Below are 16,895 nucleotides of genomic sequence, written 5' to 3'. Positions count from 1 at the left end.
TCACTTCCGAATAAATTTATTCTTAGGATAATTTCTATAGAAATGACGGAATTGACCAATAGAGCGTCTGATTTCACGGTTTCCATAAATATTATGAACTGAAAAAATACAGGTGTGAAAAATTAAACCTAATCTTGTAGTTTTGTATACATTTCAAATACTGTAAGGAGAGAGGAGCTATATTGTCAAACAATGAAAGAAATTATGTGAGTGATATGACATTTTCTGTGTGGTTCTTATTAAAACTTTAATAATAAAATAACAATAAAGTAAGAATTGTTGGAGATATGTTCTATATGTTTGTTGAGACGAGTTACTCATTTTTTTCTTTGTTTATTGGGTCTTCTGTCTCACACAAAATAGGTTTGTTGGGAAAATAGAATTTCGCACTATTTTCAACTAAGTTGAAAATAACATTAACCTAGTCGTCCCAACACAAGACCACTGACTTAGGCTCGGTCTTGTTACCTAAAAACCCTGACGTTTCGGTGGAAAATCTACCACCGTCTTCAGAGAATCTAAAAAAGAAAGAACACAACGGCAGAACACAGAAAACAACAACTTAATAAATATTAAACCTGATAATGTTCAATTTGGAACTCTGAGAAGGGTTTTGTCAATAAAAATTGACATAAATTTTGACTTTTGTCATTCCAGTAGGAAAGGTTATCTATTGTTGTAGTGAAAGGTGGGTTTTATAATGAAAACAAAATTACAAGAAATTTCAGTTTCGTTTGATATGACCAAGTGTTATCTCCTCCTCTAGAATATTTAACCAAGTTTGGTCAATATTAATAGAGGATGTAGCAACACAGGAGTCGTGGTTTAATCTAATATATGCACTTTCTTTTATTTTACGTCTTTTTGAAAAAGTTTCTTTGTCTATGATACTACATTCATTCCATTTGACTCTATGATCATTATCAAACGCGTGTTGGCATATATTAGATTTGTGAAAGTCTCCAGTTCTTAAATAATTTTGGTGTTCTTTAATACGTTTTTTTAAAGGTCTGGAGGTTTCACCAATATAAAATTGATTGCATTCGCAAGGAATTTTATATATCACGTTTCTTGTAGATTCATTTTCATTGTGAGGTTTTGTTTTAGTTAAGTGTGATCTTAATGTGTTTTGAGTTCTAAATATTGTTCTGATGTTATATTTTTTAGCTATTCGTTTGATTTTGTCAGAAATACCTGGAATGTAAGGAATAAAAAGGTTAGTAAAAGGTAAAATTTGATTTTGATTTCCAGATTGTTTTGGATGTTCTAAATCCCTAAAACATTTATTAATAAATGTTTCAGGATAGTCATTTTCTTTTAGAACATTTTTAATGAATAATTTTTCTTTATTAAATTGTTCATTATTGCAAATAATTTTGGCTCTATCAAATAAACTTTTTACAATACCTTTTTTTACCATTATTGGCTGATTGGATTTGTAGTTTAAATATCTATTAAAAGTAAGAATTATTAAATGGTGGCTTTACCAGTGTTGTCGGGTTATCATTTCCTTTTCGGATATACTAAATTTTACAATTGAGCTACAAACTGTTTTCTTTTTGGTATTTGATAAAATCGTTCCCCGTCCATAGGAAGTAAATCGACTTTATTCCTTGGGGAGCGGTAACGTAGACCTCGACCCTTAAATTTTTCCACTATAAAACCGGAAACCTTTGCCGAAGTGAAACGTAAGAGGAAAGTTGCGAGTTCGAGTCGGAAATCAAAAGCATCGTAAACCAATTTACCTTATCAGTCCGGCTGGTAAATAATTCAGTAAAGGATGTGTTCGCGAAATAAGACCAGAAGCGTACATAAATAAATTTTCTGCATTGCACCATCCGCCTACTAAAAAATTTATCGTCTGCATGGGACCTGGAACGTTTCGACGCTGACACATCGAGCCGAGGGCGGTAAATAAGTTTTAGGGCCCGAGCTCGGCCTATGTACGCGTAAAAACTCCCTTTATATTTGCGGCCCTCGAACTTGCGGGAAATAAAGAGAACGGACAACAACCACCACAAAAACAAAACGGCAAAATGACGAACCGTCGAAATTTTACTGTCGCGTGCTTTCACCGATAACCAAATTCGCCGACGTCTGCGGTTGGTTTTAATATTATATTTTTCTCCCCGTATATTCAGTTAACATACACAACAAACATAGTACTTATAGCTAGTTACACAACAGCTGAAATCGATACACTGTTTAATTAAGTCTTAAAGCTACAAAGCTGTGCCAGCTAACGGAAATAGGTATTTCCGAAACTGCTGTGTTGCTCTTGAATAGCTGTGATCGATTCATTAGCTGCCAAAGTTTTTTTTTTGTTTTAGCAAAGCAAACTAGGATTTCATTAAATCCGGATTATGAATTTTTGCAGTTTTGGTTGCCACTAGAAATTCGACACGACACATCTTCCAAAATTTGTTTATACTATCTACTGATGTAGAAAAATGAAATCACACTCTCAATTTCGTTTTGTTCATCCTGTGTGATGTTTATACTTTTCCGATGAGATAATATGAAATCCTAAACATACACATGGATTAGCGTGGTCTAAAATAGGTACGGGACGGTATTAGTTTTTTGGCATTATCAATCATAATTAATCTTTAAATGGAAAAGTAATAAGGAATGTAATTTAAAAAAAATTGTAATCCAGTTTCTGATTAAATATTTGCGAGACTTACCAGTCGAATGCATACTATCCGCCCTCGATCCTGACAGGGTGGTTGTTTCCTTGCTGGCCAACATCACACCCTTAATTTGCCTCTCACCCTCGTAGCTTTTCTCGTTGTTGGTGGTGTACACTGTTGCTATGGTGGCCAAGCACTTCAGTTTCATGTTGCCTCTTTTGAAGTGTTTCTGCTGAACTACAAACTGCAAATCTGCAAGAAAAATTATAGATCCAGATTGAACATATTACAGGTTCTTAGGGTTTGTTTTATTAATTTTTAACCTACTTAAGCTGGTAGTTTCCAGTCCTTCCCGGCCTACAAACTGTTTGTATGGCCCTTTGACGTACTTAGGATCGGCCGGTTCTCCATTGATCATCCAGTGTAGCTGAGCAGCTGGTTTCGATTCCTTCGTTGTGCACGTAACGTTCACTAGGTCGTTTGGATTGTACCTCAGATGTCCTCCGGTGATTTCCGGTCCCGCTTTTGGCAACGCTGCAAAAGAGGGAAAATGAGCCCAAAAAACCAACGTTTTCCATTTATGCATTGACTGGGGAGAGTAATCTCCATAAAAGAGGAAACAAGATAAATCGGATCGGGAAAAATAACACACACCCATATTCTGACACAAAAAAGCAGTAGCAGCAGCCAGATGTCGGCGTCCGTTATAACTTTTTAGGTCGTTAATGATTCGACGGGGAAAAAATATGAAAAACCGTATCGTAACTTCTTTTACAACTGGGCCGTTGGGAATGTGCCCCGCGGTTCGGTATTCAGTATGCGGAATAAGCACGTTCTAAACTCGTGTTTGTTTACGAGAATGTTCTCTAAAGAGGACTCGGATAATCTGTTAGTTGGGAATTATTGTTTGCTCGATGCGAATGCAGATTTAGTGGACCCAGTTTCAATCAGTTTGCTTTTCTTTCATTATAATTTACAGTTAAAATATCATCAGTTTTACTGGCTAAAAGTAGAATAAATTAAATTTATCATCATAGTCAGTATTAGAGAAAAAAGCCCAATAACGTCCCGAAGTACTGACTTGAACAGAACATTCTATTCTGTGTAGTACACAGTTTTAGGACATTAAAGTCAAAGTTGTTCAAATCAGTAAACAGTCAATAAACCAAATAACGAGGATTTATAAAAATGAGATTTTTGTATTGGTTTTGAACTGAATGAGTATAGTTAATATAAAAGAAATCAAGCGATCTGGGATTGCTTTGCATTTTTTTAATATTTTAAGATGTCTTAGGTGATCTATTTGCCGCTGTTCTATTTTTAAGAAAAATCCCAACTTGTTTACCTATAGTCTGAAATGAGAAAGAACAGCAAACTTAATATACTTAGGGTTAGTGCTCTGTTATCTAAGGGTAAACACATTTGCAATTTAATCGCCTAGCCAAACAAAGAACTTTGATATTTGTTTGATTTTAGGAACTAATAAATTTGCAGTTGTGTTTTACTAAAAATAATTGAAACGCAGTTTAAAAATCCATCATTACTCCGGGTTAGACAGTGTAATTAATTACTACTACTATCTAGTCGATTTGTTAATCTTGCAAGAATTATTCTCTTTGTTGTGGCGAATCCCTTAGAATTTATTGAAGGGGATTTTAATCCATCACTTTGAAGAGCGATTAAGACACTTAAAATACTATAAAAACAGTCTGCAATGGGTGAATGAGTGTCAGTTGTGTTGTTTTTTTCGACGATAGCACTATGAAAGTTGCTTGCATTTGTCTTGCCCTTTTGGGTAGCTGCCTGGCTTCCCCAGCTTTGGAGAGCGTAAGTTGTGAAATGTTTTGGTAACAAATTGGCAAATGTATTTTGGGGTTAGATTGACACGTTCGATATTAAACCCATCGACATATTGCACGCTCCTACGATTCGCGATGAACCTTTGGTGCCTGGTGGCAGGGTTATTGGTGGTACCGTAGCTCCTCGCAACTCTATCCCTTATCAAGCTGCCCTCATCATTAATAACTCCGGATTCTGTGGTGGTTCCTTGATTTCCACCACTGTTGTTTTAACAGCTGCTCATTGTGTTGACAGGTTTGTATTTTGAGCGCCAGCTAGCAGCAAGTAATAAGAGATGTTTCTAGTGCCACTCAAACTCAAGTTATTCTCGGAGCTCACAGTCCTTTGACTACCGAACCTACCCAAAGGGTTGAAATCACCACCAACCATGTTGTGCACCCCAGATGGATTAGTCTGTTGTTGCAAAACGATATCGCTTTGGTCAGATTGTCTCCTGTTACCTTGACTAATGAAATTCAGTTGGTGCCTTTGGCTCCTGCTGATGCCCCGACTTTTGCCGGATCAGCTGCTGTATTATCTGGATGGGGTAAGTAAACCCATTGTACTGCGGAACTGGAATTTATTTTTCGTTTTTTTAGGTAGAACTAGCGATGCCAGCAACAGCATCGCCTCCGAATTAAATCGTGTCGATTTGTTGATCATCTCAAACGACGTATGCAGAAACACTTTCGGTGTCATCGTCCAACCCCAACACATCTGCACTTCTGGTCAGGGCGTAGTTGGCGGATGTAATGGTGACTCTGGTGGTCCCTTGACCGTCAACGGACTTCAAGTTGGTATTGTCTCTTTCGGAAGTGCTCAATGCGAAGCTCAAAACCCTACTGCCTACGCCAGGGTGTCTCATTTTGTTGACTGGATCGAAGAATCTGTTGCCCGTATGTAATTTCATTGTTTTTATTTCCCTGCAATAAATCGTGTCGGTTTATGAGTGTTTTGTTTTTTGTATAACTAATGAAAATACCAGTGCAACAACCAATTTTATATTGCGGTCCTGTTTTCTTTTAATTATTATCCCAGACTCTGTACTTGTATAGTGATCTAAAACACTAAATAAGTAATTAACTGGCAAGGAAAATAACAGGTTTTAATTGAATCTACATTTTCGCAAAACTGGGATACGACTACGCATTCACCTTTTTAGAGGGGTTAAAGGTGGGGGGGGAAAGGAAAAAGAGACACAGAAAGGGAGGAACGTTCTAATACGGTGATTTACTATTCCTGCAACAGCAGGACGTGTATTTAAATATATAAATTCAACTTTACAATGCGGGCGCGCTCGGTTCCAACCCAGCTCCATTAAGCTAAGACGGAGTCAAGCTCAAAACGACGAAGGAATGGAATAATGCATTGCGGTCTTTCGAGACTTATTAGCGGGAGCATTAACAACCGCCATTTTGCCTACTCGCTACTGCTTTATACTTCCGCCTTTTTCTTAAATTATCCACAGCAATCGATAAAGATTCAGTTGCAAAAGTTGAAAATGTAAAACGCGAAGTTTATAATGCAATTTTTCAGCTTGCAACACTGCAAAAGCCAGGTGAGATATGTCAAAAACAGTTACGTGACCATAAAAAACAGATTAAGCTAACAAAATTTGCTAAATGAAATTTAGACAGTTGTAAAACCTGAAATTGTAAAATAAACGTCACGTGATGTTCCTCTTTCTTTATTTGTATTAAATAGAGAGAAATAGATGCACATTATTTAGTTGACATCCACCATTACCGACAGAACTAACTGTCACTGTCATTGTCAAAGGTGCCTGTGATTTCGGTTTGCCGTGTTGCGTATACAACTGACAATTAATTTTTTCAAACTTCTTAGGATAATAAACATTTATTATAGACTACAGCACCGCGCTCTGTACAAGAAAGCCTAGAATGTCACTGTTAATGGCGGCGTTAGCGGTTTTCGTTTTGTACACAAACCTATGCAGATGCAGTAGAAAATATGTTTTTTTTTAAATGTTTTCGTGTAGTTGATTAGAAGTTGTGAGTGAAAAATCAAAGAACGCTTCATTCCTGATCCAGATATGTATAGATATGGCTTTTTATACCTAATAAAGTCCAGGCAAAGCAAGTTTGGTTAGAACCCTTTGTCCTGGAAAGTACAACAAACTAATGTAAAAACTGCTCAATCAAAGAAAATTTGGAAATCCTTGAAGCTAGGTAAGCAAAACTGGTCAATGGGTTTTATATTATTACCAAGACCTTTCTTTTAAAATGTAAATGTGCCAATGGAACTTCTAAAAGCTGTCCTGTTTTTTCAGAGTAAACCTTTGTTGCTCTCAAAATGCAGGCGGCCTCAAAATGTAACTCACATACCTATGTATGTAAGAGGCAATAAGTTTACTGAATGAGAAAGCATATTGTATTTACCACTAAGTATGGTGTTGGGAGTAAAATCATTCCAGTTCAAAGCTTTCAACCACTGTTGGGTTCAAGCAGGGTCTTTTGGAAAGTAAAAGATTGATACTTTTGGGCCTTTCACCAAATTGCTTTTACAATTTGGCAAACAAGTGGACGGCATATTGTAGAGGCAATAGAATTTAAGTTAAAAAACCAACAACAAATTATAGAACAATGAAGGAACAATAACAATAGTGGTAACACAATAAAATGAACATAAACTACACTTTCACTAGAACAATAAACATATAAACCACAATATATGATAGCAAACAAAAATTACTTTGGCAAGTAATCCCAAGTCTTGACTTTAAACCTTAAAAATTAATTTAATCATCGAAAAACTCAATTTTCACAATACAAACAAATGCAAACTGTCAACCACTATTTCGGCCATATTGGAATTTTTGGCATGCACCTTCTTGGCTTTCTTGTACAGAGGGCGGTGACTACAGTCGACGGAAAAATTTTGTAACCCACTCTAATTGGCGATTAATAATCTCAATTTTATTAACGCGTTCACGCGAAACCATTTCGATTATTAATCGCTTTTATTAATACACTTATTGGTTAAATAACTATTAATGATATAATTTAAAAATAATATTGGTACCTATATGAGCTCTATAAATAATGAATCGAAGAAAACCATCAATCATAAAACGTGCTTCAATCTTTTATTACCACATCCTATATCGGTTTCTTTTTGATATGATCATCACAGCAGCCTTCAATTCAATTTTTCTGAAAGCATCTAGACGCTTTGTGGTTCAATAACTCCGTTATAACCAGACTCTAAACTTTACGTCGTGTTTATAAGATGAGCAACAACAAAGTATAGTTGTTGCCATTTAATTCCGTTTTGTGTTTACAAGCTGGAATTTTCAAGACAATGAAACAATGGTGGAAGTTTTCCTAGTGCGAAAATTAAATAGGAAACAATGTCAATCCGCTCTCTCCCTTCTAAAGTTTTAGTATTTATGCTGAATACTGAAATGAACAAACTTTCCGAATGACGAATTTTATAGTTGGCATGCCGACGCCCTTGACGGTTTTCTCATATAACAAAAGTAAAAGACGATTTTTCATTCTCATCTCAACCAAGTAAAAGTTGGACCGCTAGGGACGTAAAGGTAAAACCCTAAAGGGCAAAATTGAGTTAAGACTGGCTTGTGCTTTTAAAATAATTGGACAAAGTCTAGATGTCTGACACATCCAAGTTTGTATCTTTAAAATTGTTAATAACTTAAACACTTAAACCTAAAGTAACTACGTCATCATCTGGTTTTCAGAAGAATTTCAAAAAAGTGTGAATGTCTGAGAAATTGGGAGAAAATAGTATGGAGTTTTTAGATCCCCTCATGCATCAGAAACTTGTGCATGAAGTAAAATAGAATTCATAAAATGACTGTGCCAACGGGCGGGCAAAAAAACAAGGATTATACCCGGTAATTTTTTTTTACGCAGGTGAAAAATGAATGTTGGGGATTTAATGGCGTCCGTACGCCATCACATTATATGTATCTGCAGTGAGTTTATTTTTTGCGGCAGTCCAGGTTTTAACATTTTAGGGAAAGGATTTTCCAGTCGTGGCTAATTATTTAGTTTGGACGCGCGTTTTGTACCAAAAATGTAAATTTTATTTTGCTGTAACTTTATATTTTTTTACTATTAAAAACATATCTGACACGGTTGGTTTGAAGGGAAAAAAGTGTGGCCTGGATCTCTGATTAAAGAATAAAGAAAGGAAGCGAGAAGAATGGGAAGTCCGTTTTCCATTTAAGCCAATTTTAATTTTTCCATTTAACGGGGGGACCGTTCAAAGTGACAGATGACGAAACAACCGAAGCGCGTCTCAGCCGGGCAGGACGTGTGAATAATGGCGCAGATTTCGGCAGCAGGAAAGCAGGAACCGGGAGCCCCCGACAGGATTATGCCGGGATTAACATAAGACACAGCGCGGCTTAGCGTTGCTCTGGCATTGAGTAATTACGGCCAGCTTTTTCATTCACATCGTCGGATTTTTTAAATCGCAATCTTTGTCGTCGTTTATTTTAAGTGTTAAGCTTAAAACGGGTTTATCCTTCGGCTTGATCTATTTAAATGTCTTCTCCCGTTTTGCACGCTGCCGCCGTCGTCTTTTACCCCTTTTTTCCAACGGGGAGGACGATAATTTTCTCCCAGCTAATCCTATTAAGCCCTTTAACCCATATACATTAATTAATATAAAAAAATTACTTTTCCACTTAACCTCCACTCTTAATAGAGGGACATAATGAGCAAAGCCTAGTTAAACTGGAATTGATTTAATAGTCGAAATTACAATCGACGTTTGGATTTTACAATTTATATTAAAATTGCATGTTAATCTGTCCGGGGACAATCCTGGCGGTAAATAATATTTAACGATTTCCGCAAATTTCGTACCCAATCTGTCCTGATTAATCTATTTATTATCATTATTTGTCAGCTAGTTGATGAACTGCTACATTACTATTTTAACATAAATTCATCTCATTTAAGCATCACAAAATAACATTGTTTTCTAATTTTAATTCTCTAGAAACATTTAAAAAATTAAAACAAAAAAAAAATTTATATGACAAATAAAGGAACCTTTCTATTACACGGTTAAAATTGTAGATAGACTGAACGTCAATGGAATATTGTTATTAATAATTAAATTAGACAGTTTGGTTATTATACTTTTTTTTTACTTACCTACTACCATCATATGGGCATGTTCAGTTACAGTTTCGAAAAATGGAGCCTCACCAGACACCTCACATCGGTATAGTCCACTTGTGGACAGTTGAACTGATGACAGAACTACAGAATATTCTGTTGAGTTGTGTAACTGAAAAAAAAAATCTGTTGTATATTTTAGTCGTTATAAATGTTCATTTAGTAAAATAGTGAAAATAATCATGGCATGTACTTTTATTCAAAATGTCACCTCTAAGTTTAAAGCAATTTAGCACCTGTACATTTTTCCACATTGAACATCACCTGGTGCAGCTCTCTCAAAGCGTTCTCGTCGAATTGAAGCATTTTTAAAATGCATATATGTTTGAATTTGTTCGTCGTCGTTGCCAATGTAGCGTACAACATGGAGTTAAGCCCCTCCATCAATGTTGACGATACCGTTTGAGGGGCCCCAAGATGTTGAATAAAACGTTTCGCATTTATTATCTTCGGAGCGGCGCGGAATTTCCGAATGTGTCACTTGTCAATAATGCACCCGGTCATGAATAAAATACGCCATATTTTGACGCCACGCTCTTTTATGACATATTGAATATTTGAATGCACAATAAATTTAGACTTAACTAATAAGTGTTCTAACAAAAAAGGAACGTAAGTTTATGTTAACTTTTAATATGACGATCGACACGTTTTTCATACAAAGCTATCAAGTCAACAATGTCGCACAGAAACGTAAAATTTTCATTAAAATTCCTCGACAAAAATAAACCACAATAAAAGAGACATAAAGCTAATTTAATTAGGAGTTTAATTTGGGAGAAAACGTGAATTTATTTGAGCGACGTACAAACAAAGAATCTAATTTAGAAAGCCTGGAAAAACGACTCTCAACCGGACAGTTTTCTTTTAAGTTGCAAAAAAACGTCGTTTACTAAATTAATTTTAAGACAAAAAACTGCCTAACTATACGTATGTGCGTGTGCCACATTTTGTCTATCAAATTTCCACAAAATATTTTTCAGGGACGTGGGCAAAAGGGGGCAAAGTTTGTCATCTTCAATTTTGCCTCTTCCATTGTTTCGTTGGCTGGCACGTAGCTCGACCGGCCAATAACGACTGCAATATCAGTGGTAAGTGATTATTAGTGCACTGCAAAATGTCTATGTGGAAATTAATTTCCGCCCATTAAACTGGTTTTTCGGTTAGTTTTCCTCGGTGAGTTAACGTCAAACTTTCCATGTTCGATAAAGTCTGTAATTACTTTTTATGTGGCACACCACTGAACTTTTTTTCCTCCCTTCTTCAAACTATAATACTGCTGATTGTTATAATTGACTGGACAACGGTTAGTTTTATTAATTAATATCGTTAAACTTGAAGACTTTTCACGTATCCGATCAATTTTCTTTTACTATTTTCGTTGATGTGCAGCTTAAATCAATATTACCATATCAAACAAAAGTCGTTTCGAACGTACAAACACAAAAACGTCGTCTATTTAATTAAATATTGGTTTTTGACAAAAGTAGAAAGCATTGTAGTATATAAGCCGTTTTTTTGGCTGCTCAACGCATCGACGTAATCCAATTCGCAGCCAAAATGGCGTAATATGACAAAATATAACCAGATCGTAACGACGTTTATTAACGGTAAAATAAACGTTCGTTTCGCATTATAGGGCGTCATTAATAATATTTGACAAATCCAGTTAGCCGGTAATATTTTGTTCGAAATGGCGACTCGATAACGGAAGGACTACTCGTGATTGACGCCAAACCATACATTGGTTAATTTCGCCTCGTCAATGCTTAATCCCACTAGTTTTTCCTAGTTACTGACTGAAATATAATTGAAGGCTTGTTGGAAATATAAAAGTGGGAAAAATTAAATCTAAAATTTTGCCATCTACAGAGGTGTGATATTTAAGTTCAAAACTGCATTACGTTTTGCGACTTGAACCACGATTTTCCTGTGGGTTTACACAAAGTCAATTTAACTCAATAATTAATAAATTTATTTACACTTCAAAACACTCCGTGTTTGTATTACTACTACTACTCCTTTTATATTCGCAAACCACGTTCTAGAATGATTGCCTCGAATATCAAAGATTCTTCCAGATGTGGCGCTTCCTAACTGTGGCCTACTTTAACACGCGCCCGGCCAGATATTGCGGCGCATCGGTTTAATTCCGAATCGAGTGCTCGTTCAGAAGTATCGAGCATAGTAGGCCCAAACCGTAACAATATGTATACTGTTATTGAAATAAAAAGACAGTCACATTCTTGGCAAGTGATCGTAAAAAACCTTCCAATAATAACCGTTTCAGGTTTTCTTGCAAAAAAGGCCCAGGGTGAATGAGCAATTCATCATATTCATAACGATCGTCTAGTCTGCGGGAGCAGCCTGTAAACTCGACGGTAATGGCCGCGTTCCATTGATATTGCCGCCATTAAGAACTAATGTTAATGTTGGAACATTTTGCGAAACGTGATGGAGGCCCCAGAGACTAGCAATTTGAGGAGCCCCTGTAGGCTAAACTATATCGTATTGTACGTACGATACCGCATTTTGGATCGACTTCAAAAATGTGTAGATTAAGTGGGTAAATATAAAACACTTTTCATAATTTGTGGATATATGATACACACTTTGTTTCAACACAAGCGTCATTTTATGCACACGTCTTTAGCTAAATTCGCCGGTGACTGTCCTCATTAAAAACACCCCTCCTTCTCCTCTTCCTTATTTCTCGGTTGGCATATTATACATATGCAAAGCCGGAACAAAGAGTCTTTGTCTAAAACTATACAAAGTCCATTTAAATAGTAACACCTCCTCGTGAACGTATTGTTCGTCGCAAGTCATACTGGCGAGATTTGCCGGGCGCGTATTGTCTCAAGTTTTGGGTCACTACTGGCATTAACTTCCCCAACTTTAGAGAAGTTTAGAAAGGACGGAGTGACGGCCTCGAAATCCCTTCGTTAGACTTCGGTTAAGTTTACGTTCGCCAATTACCATATACACAGTGAGATTTCAACTGTTTATAACTTTTATACTTTCAATAACAAGAATAATTTCTCCTTGTGTTTTCAAATTAATTCTGGATTTTTGACTAAATTTATGAACTTTTTATTATCGTTATACTTATGTTTATTTTATATGTTAATTTTGTGTAAGATGGATACATTTTAGTGAAACTTCTTTTCAGTTTAACTCCTTTCGCAGTTAGAACTGGCAGATTAGCGAGTAAGTTTGCTCGAGTCTAAAACTGTCTAGAAATCCCGTGCACTTTTCACGTGCCAACTCCTCGGAGGAATCTCCCAAAACAGACTTCCGGACAAAATGAGTTTCCAGGTAATGGTAGAGAGTCGTACAACGTGTGCGGACGCATTATTAAATTACGCTTACTTTGCGACAATGTAAACGCGGAGTTGCCAACTTCAATTAAATAACTTTCGGTTATTCGGTTGGGGGTCTCGTAATGTCGTCCTTCATTCCGTTTTGGGGGGGTCGGTTAGGATGGAAGACCCCAAATAAATTAACGCCACCGCATTAAAACCCGTACAAGTGCACTTCCGAGGATTCCTTCCGGCAGAAATCACGCCCGGCTTAACTGTTGGATAGTTTAAGTTGTTTGGGAGTTAATTCGATTCGCTCAAATAAAGATAGCGGTCCATATCAGCGCAATTGACTTTAAACCCGACCGAAAGTTTTTGGAACTTTGATCAAACGACTTGAAATGTGTGACAATGTCGGTTAAAGCAAAAACAGATATTACAAAAAAAAGACTAAACTTACATCGACAGTAACTCCAGGAAGAGGGAAAACTTGAGCCGGAGGTTGATTACGTGGCACGTATCTGTAAAACTCGTTACCATCTTTGTACCATTTAACCGAGTACAAAGTTTCACCCTGTAAGTTGTAGTGACACTCCAACGTCACGCTGGTATTACGTATTGCGTGACTAGGCACCAACAGTTTCTCCAATTCCATCGAAATCACACCTAAAAAGTATAAGAAAGAAAAACATTTAAGACAAAGTTATTATTACGAGTAGTCTTAATATTACAACTTAATAATCAAATGAAACGTAACTTGTTGCTCTGATAAATATGTTCGTATAGTGGCCAAGTAATTTTAGGAGTTCAAAATTAAAACAGCTACTCGATTAAGCCGGATAATTAATGCAAAAAAGGAAGAGAGAAACACATTTTGCCGTGGGCTGTTGCCGGAACAACCCTCAAAGCCTTTCGCAAGAACCTCCCTTATTTGAATATCGGTTATGTTCAGCTTTGCATATTATACACACACGTATACGGCTATAATATCGCCAAAGTAAACAGTCCCGCTTTCTGTCACCTTCCCCCGAAATTAATATTCATAATGAGTATTAACGTGGAAAGGATGGGAAAAGTCGACTCATGAGTTTTTACTTCGGAGATAAATTTAAATTTACAATGGCTTTGTAGTTGTTTAGCACAAACTGTAAGTACCAATAGGAAAACAATTCTCCTGGATATAGAATTTTGGGTAAACTTTCTAATTTGAATGTTAGTAGGATAGTTTAATCAGTAAAATACAAAATAGTGTTTTAATTACTTGGAAACCAGAATTTGTTACAAAGATGATCCGTATTCTAAGTTTTTAACAAAACTAATTTAGAACATTTTATTGTATAAATTATTCTTTGCCAATAATGGAGACTGATGCTATGAAAGCCACAAAAGAAGGTTTCATGTTTGTATAGAGGCTCCGGAAGCCTTTTATCAGCTCAACCCTTCTAATATTACAGTCGCGTTGAATGGCTGCTTTTTGTGCGAGCCCGAGCATTATTACTATTATTATAAAATTGTTCGAAAACCAATCGTTAAAAATGTGTACCGCTGTCAACCGAAAGTTTATTTAAAAATAAAATATCTCAAAGTCGGAGATGATTTTGTCAACACACAAAAGCAGTGCAGTTAAAGAAACGATGACGACGACGTCGTGCTTCCTTTAAGGGTCCGCACAACTTAAAAAGCATTGCACATAAAGAGAAATAAAAGAGAGTCGACAGTAATTGTTCACTCGAGCATAACGAAAAGATAAAGATTAAATAGAAAAAAAAAAAAATATAACGTTTAAGGAATCAGCAATGACATTCCGACAAAAGGGTTTTGATTCCAGTACAATATAGCTGGCGGAAATATAAATGGAGCCCTTTACAAGAAATTTCTTTCTACGTTGTGTCTTGATAAGAAGCTTTTTAGAAGGAACAATTTATTTATTATTTTGCGCAATTTCCAGTAATTTAAATACCAAATGTTTGTATAAGTAGTTAGAATGCTATACAATACTAATTAAATTTTTACACAAAATCGGACTTTTTGTAATGGAACTAACATTTAAGGACTTACTAACTAGTATGAAAGTAACTTTAGTAAATAGTATGAAATTAATAAAATACAGGGTGTCCCACGACGAAAGACATCGATTCATATTGGAAAAAGTATAAATAGGAGAGTTTTGAAAATTTGGCAGGATACTGATGTGGGCATGCCCAATCTACCTAAAATATTTTCAAGATGTTTGCACTTCCGTTTATACCGGAAGTCGATCACAACTTTCTTATTTTAAATAGAAAACTTTGTATATTATTACATATTTGGATTCCTCACAAAATTCTGACCAACTTTTGTGTACAATGCCCTATGTCTATCTCTAGCCGTTTTCGAAATATTTGATGTTTTTCCAAAAAAGTGACAGTTGCAACGCTCAACATATTTTTGTACTCTGTCAAAACCGTATTTCATTTTGCAATGAAACTTTGGGTTATTGTAAATAAAGGATCGTTCTATTAAACTGAGGGTGTGTAATGCCTCATTTGTATACAGGGTCGTCAAAAAAACATCATAAACCTGCCACTAAAAAAAGTTTTTTAAATAGAAACCCACATTTTTTATGACGGAATAATTTTGAGCATTAAAAATTACTATACGTTTCAATTTACTTGCCTATACCTAAATCCAACCCATTTCGTTTTATTTGAGAAATTTTTATTCATAAAACTCCAGATTTCTTGAAAATTTCTCTCTCTAATTACGTGTGGATTTATGTCACATCAGTAGTGTGAATTATCTCTATTGGACATTCCATTTTTAGTGAATTTGGCCTCGCCGCTCTAAATAATATTATTCAAAAACAATTCTTCTCCATAGTGAGTAGTCAGCAAAAACTCTCTACCAACTAAAAACCACTCTCTTCAAAAATTTTTCATTTTTTTTTAGTGGCAAGTTTATGATTTTTTTTTGACGACCCTGTATACAAATGAGTCATTACGCACCCTCAGTTCAATAAAACGATCCTTTATTTACAATAACCCAAAGTTTCATTGCAAAATGAGTTATGGTTTTGACAGAGTACAAAAATATGTTGAGCATTGCAACTGTCACTTTTTTAGAAAAACATCAAATATTTCGAAAACGGCTAGAGATAGGCATAGAGCATTGTACACAATAGTTGGTCAGAATTTTGTGAGGAATCCAAATATGTAATAATATATAGAGTGTTCTATTTAAAATAAGAAAGTTGTGATCGACTTCCGGTATAAACGGAAGTGCAACCATCTTGAAAATAAAAAAAAATTCAAAACTCTCCTATTTATACTTTTTCCAATATCAATCGATGTCTTTCGTCGTGGGACACCCTGTATAGGAATTAAATCAAAGAAACTTTACGTAAATATTAATATTGCATAAAGTACATAATTGAAGAGATTATGATACACATTTTCTCAAGTTACGTATGTAGCGGTAATATTATGCAACTCCCTACGTAAACCAGTAATGAATTGCAATTTACTTTAATAAATTTGTGTGTATTGTTTGCGAGCGATTGCGAGTCAATAAATGGAGGCTGCAACCCCCAGAGTATCATCTCGAATCCCGAAATTGCCAATCAAATTATCTCGATGACATGTTTCGGCACTTTCGGGATTAAATTTGTTTCCTCCACAATATCGGTTGCAGTTTACAAGCTATTAATTCGACATTTTTTTGCCGGTTGCGTGTTTTATATTTTTAGGTTAAATCCGTCAACTTTTCACCTTTAGCCAGGGTTGAAATGAACAAAGTTTTGCAATTAATTTGTCAACAGAAAGAACATTATTAGGGACGAAAAGGGCAAAACTAACCAGACCTTTAAACCTTAGGAACATAAATACAAATGTCGCCTTTCTGGCGCTGCAGGGGTGGAGTGGGGAGATGTCATCCTGGGACCTTAATGCAACTTTTCCATTAGTGGTGAC

At 35.8% G+C, this 16,895-nt stretch overlaps 2 protein-coding genes across 2 annotated transcripts in view; one reads left to right on the top strand and one right to left on the bottom strand.

Annotated features, from left to right (window-relative positions):
* beat-IIIc (beaten path IIIc) overlaps positions 1–16,895 on the bottom strand; it is a 92,062-nt gene that overhangs the window by 3,763 nt on the left and 71,404 nt on the right. The window contains exons 2-5 of the mRNA XM_081989464.1: positions 13,409–13,614; positions 9,623–9,758; positions 2,961–3,167; positions 2,688–2,885 (exon numbers count right to left, since the gene is read on the bottom strand). Coding sequence (XP_081845590.1) covers positions 2,688–2,885; positions 2,961–3,167; positions 9,623–9,758; positions 13,409–13,614 — 747 coding nt within the window. The remainder of the gene's footprint in view (positions 1–2,687; positions 2,886–2,960; positions 3,168–9,622; positions 9,759–13,408; positions 13,615–16,895) is intronic.
* On the top strand, positions 4,301–5,421 carry LOC145735531 (brachyurin-like). Its single transcript, XM_081989465.1, has 4 exons — positions 4,301–4,460; positions 4,513–4,727; positions 4,778–5,019; positions 5,072–5,421. Exons 1-4 carry the CDS (start codon positions 4,356–4,358, stop codon positions 5,374–5,376), a joined length of 867 nt encoding a protein of 288 aa, XP_081845591.1. The 5' UTR covers positions 4,301–4,355; the 3' UTR covers positions 5,377–5,421.

Source organism: Ips typographus, linkage group LG11 (assembly GCF_016097725.1).
Source record: "Ips typographus isolate SLU linkage group LG11, UJ_Ityp_2.0, whole genome shotgun sequence".
Lineage (NCBI taxonomy): Eukaryota > Metazoa > Arthropoda > Insecta > Coleoptera > Curculionidae > Ips > Ips typographus.
This window is presented reverse-complemented; position numbering and strand designations above follow the sequence as displayed.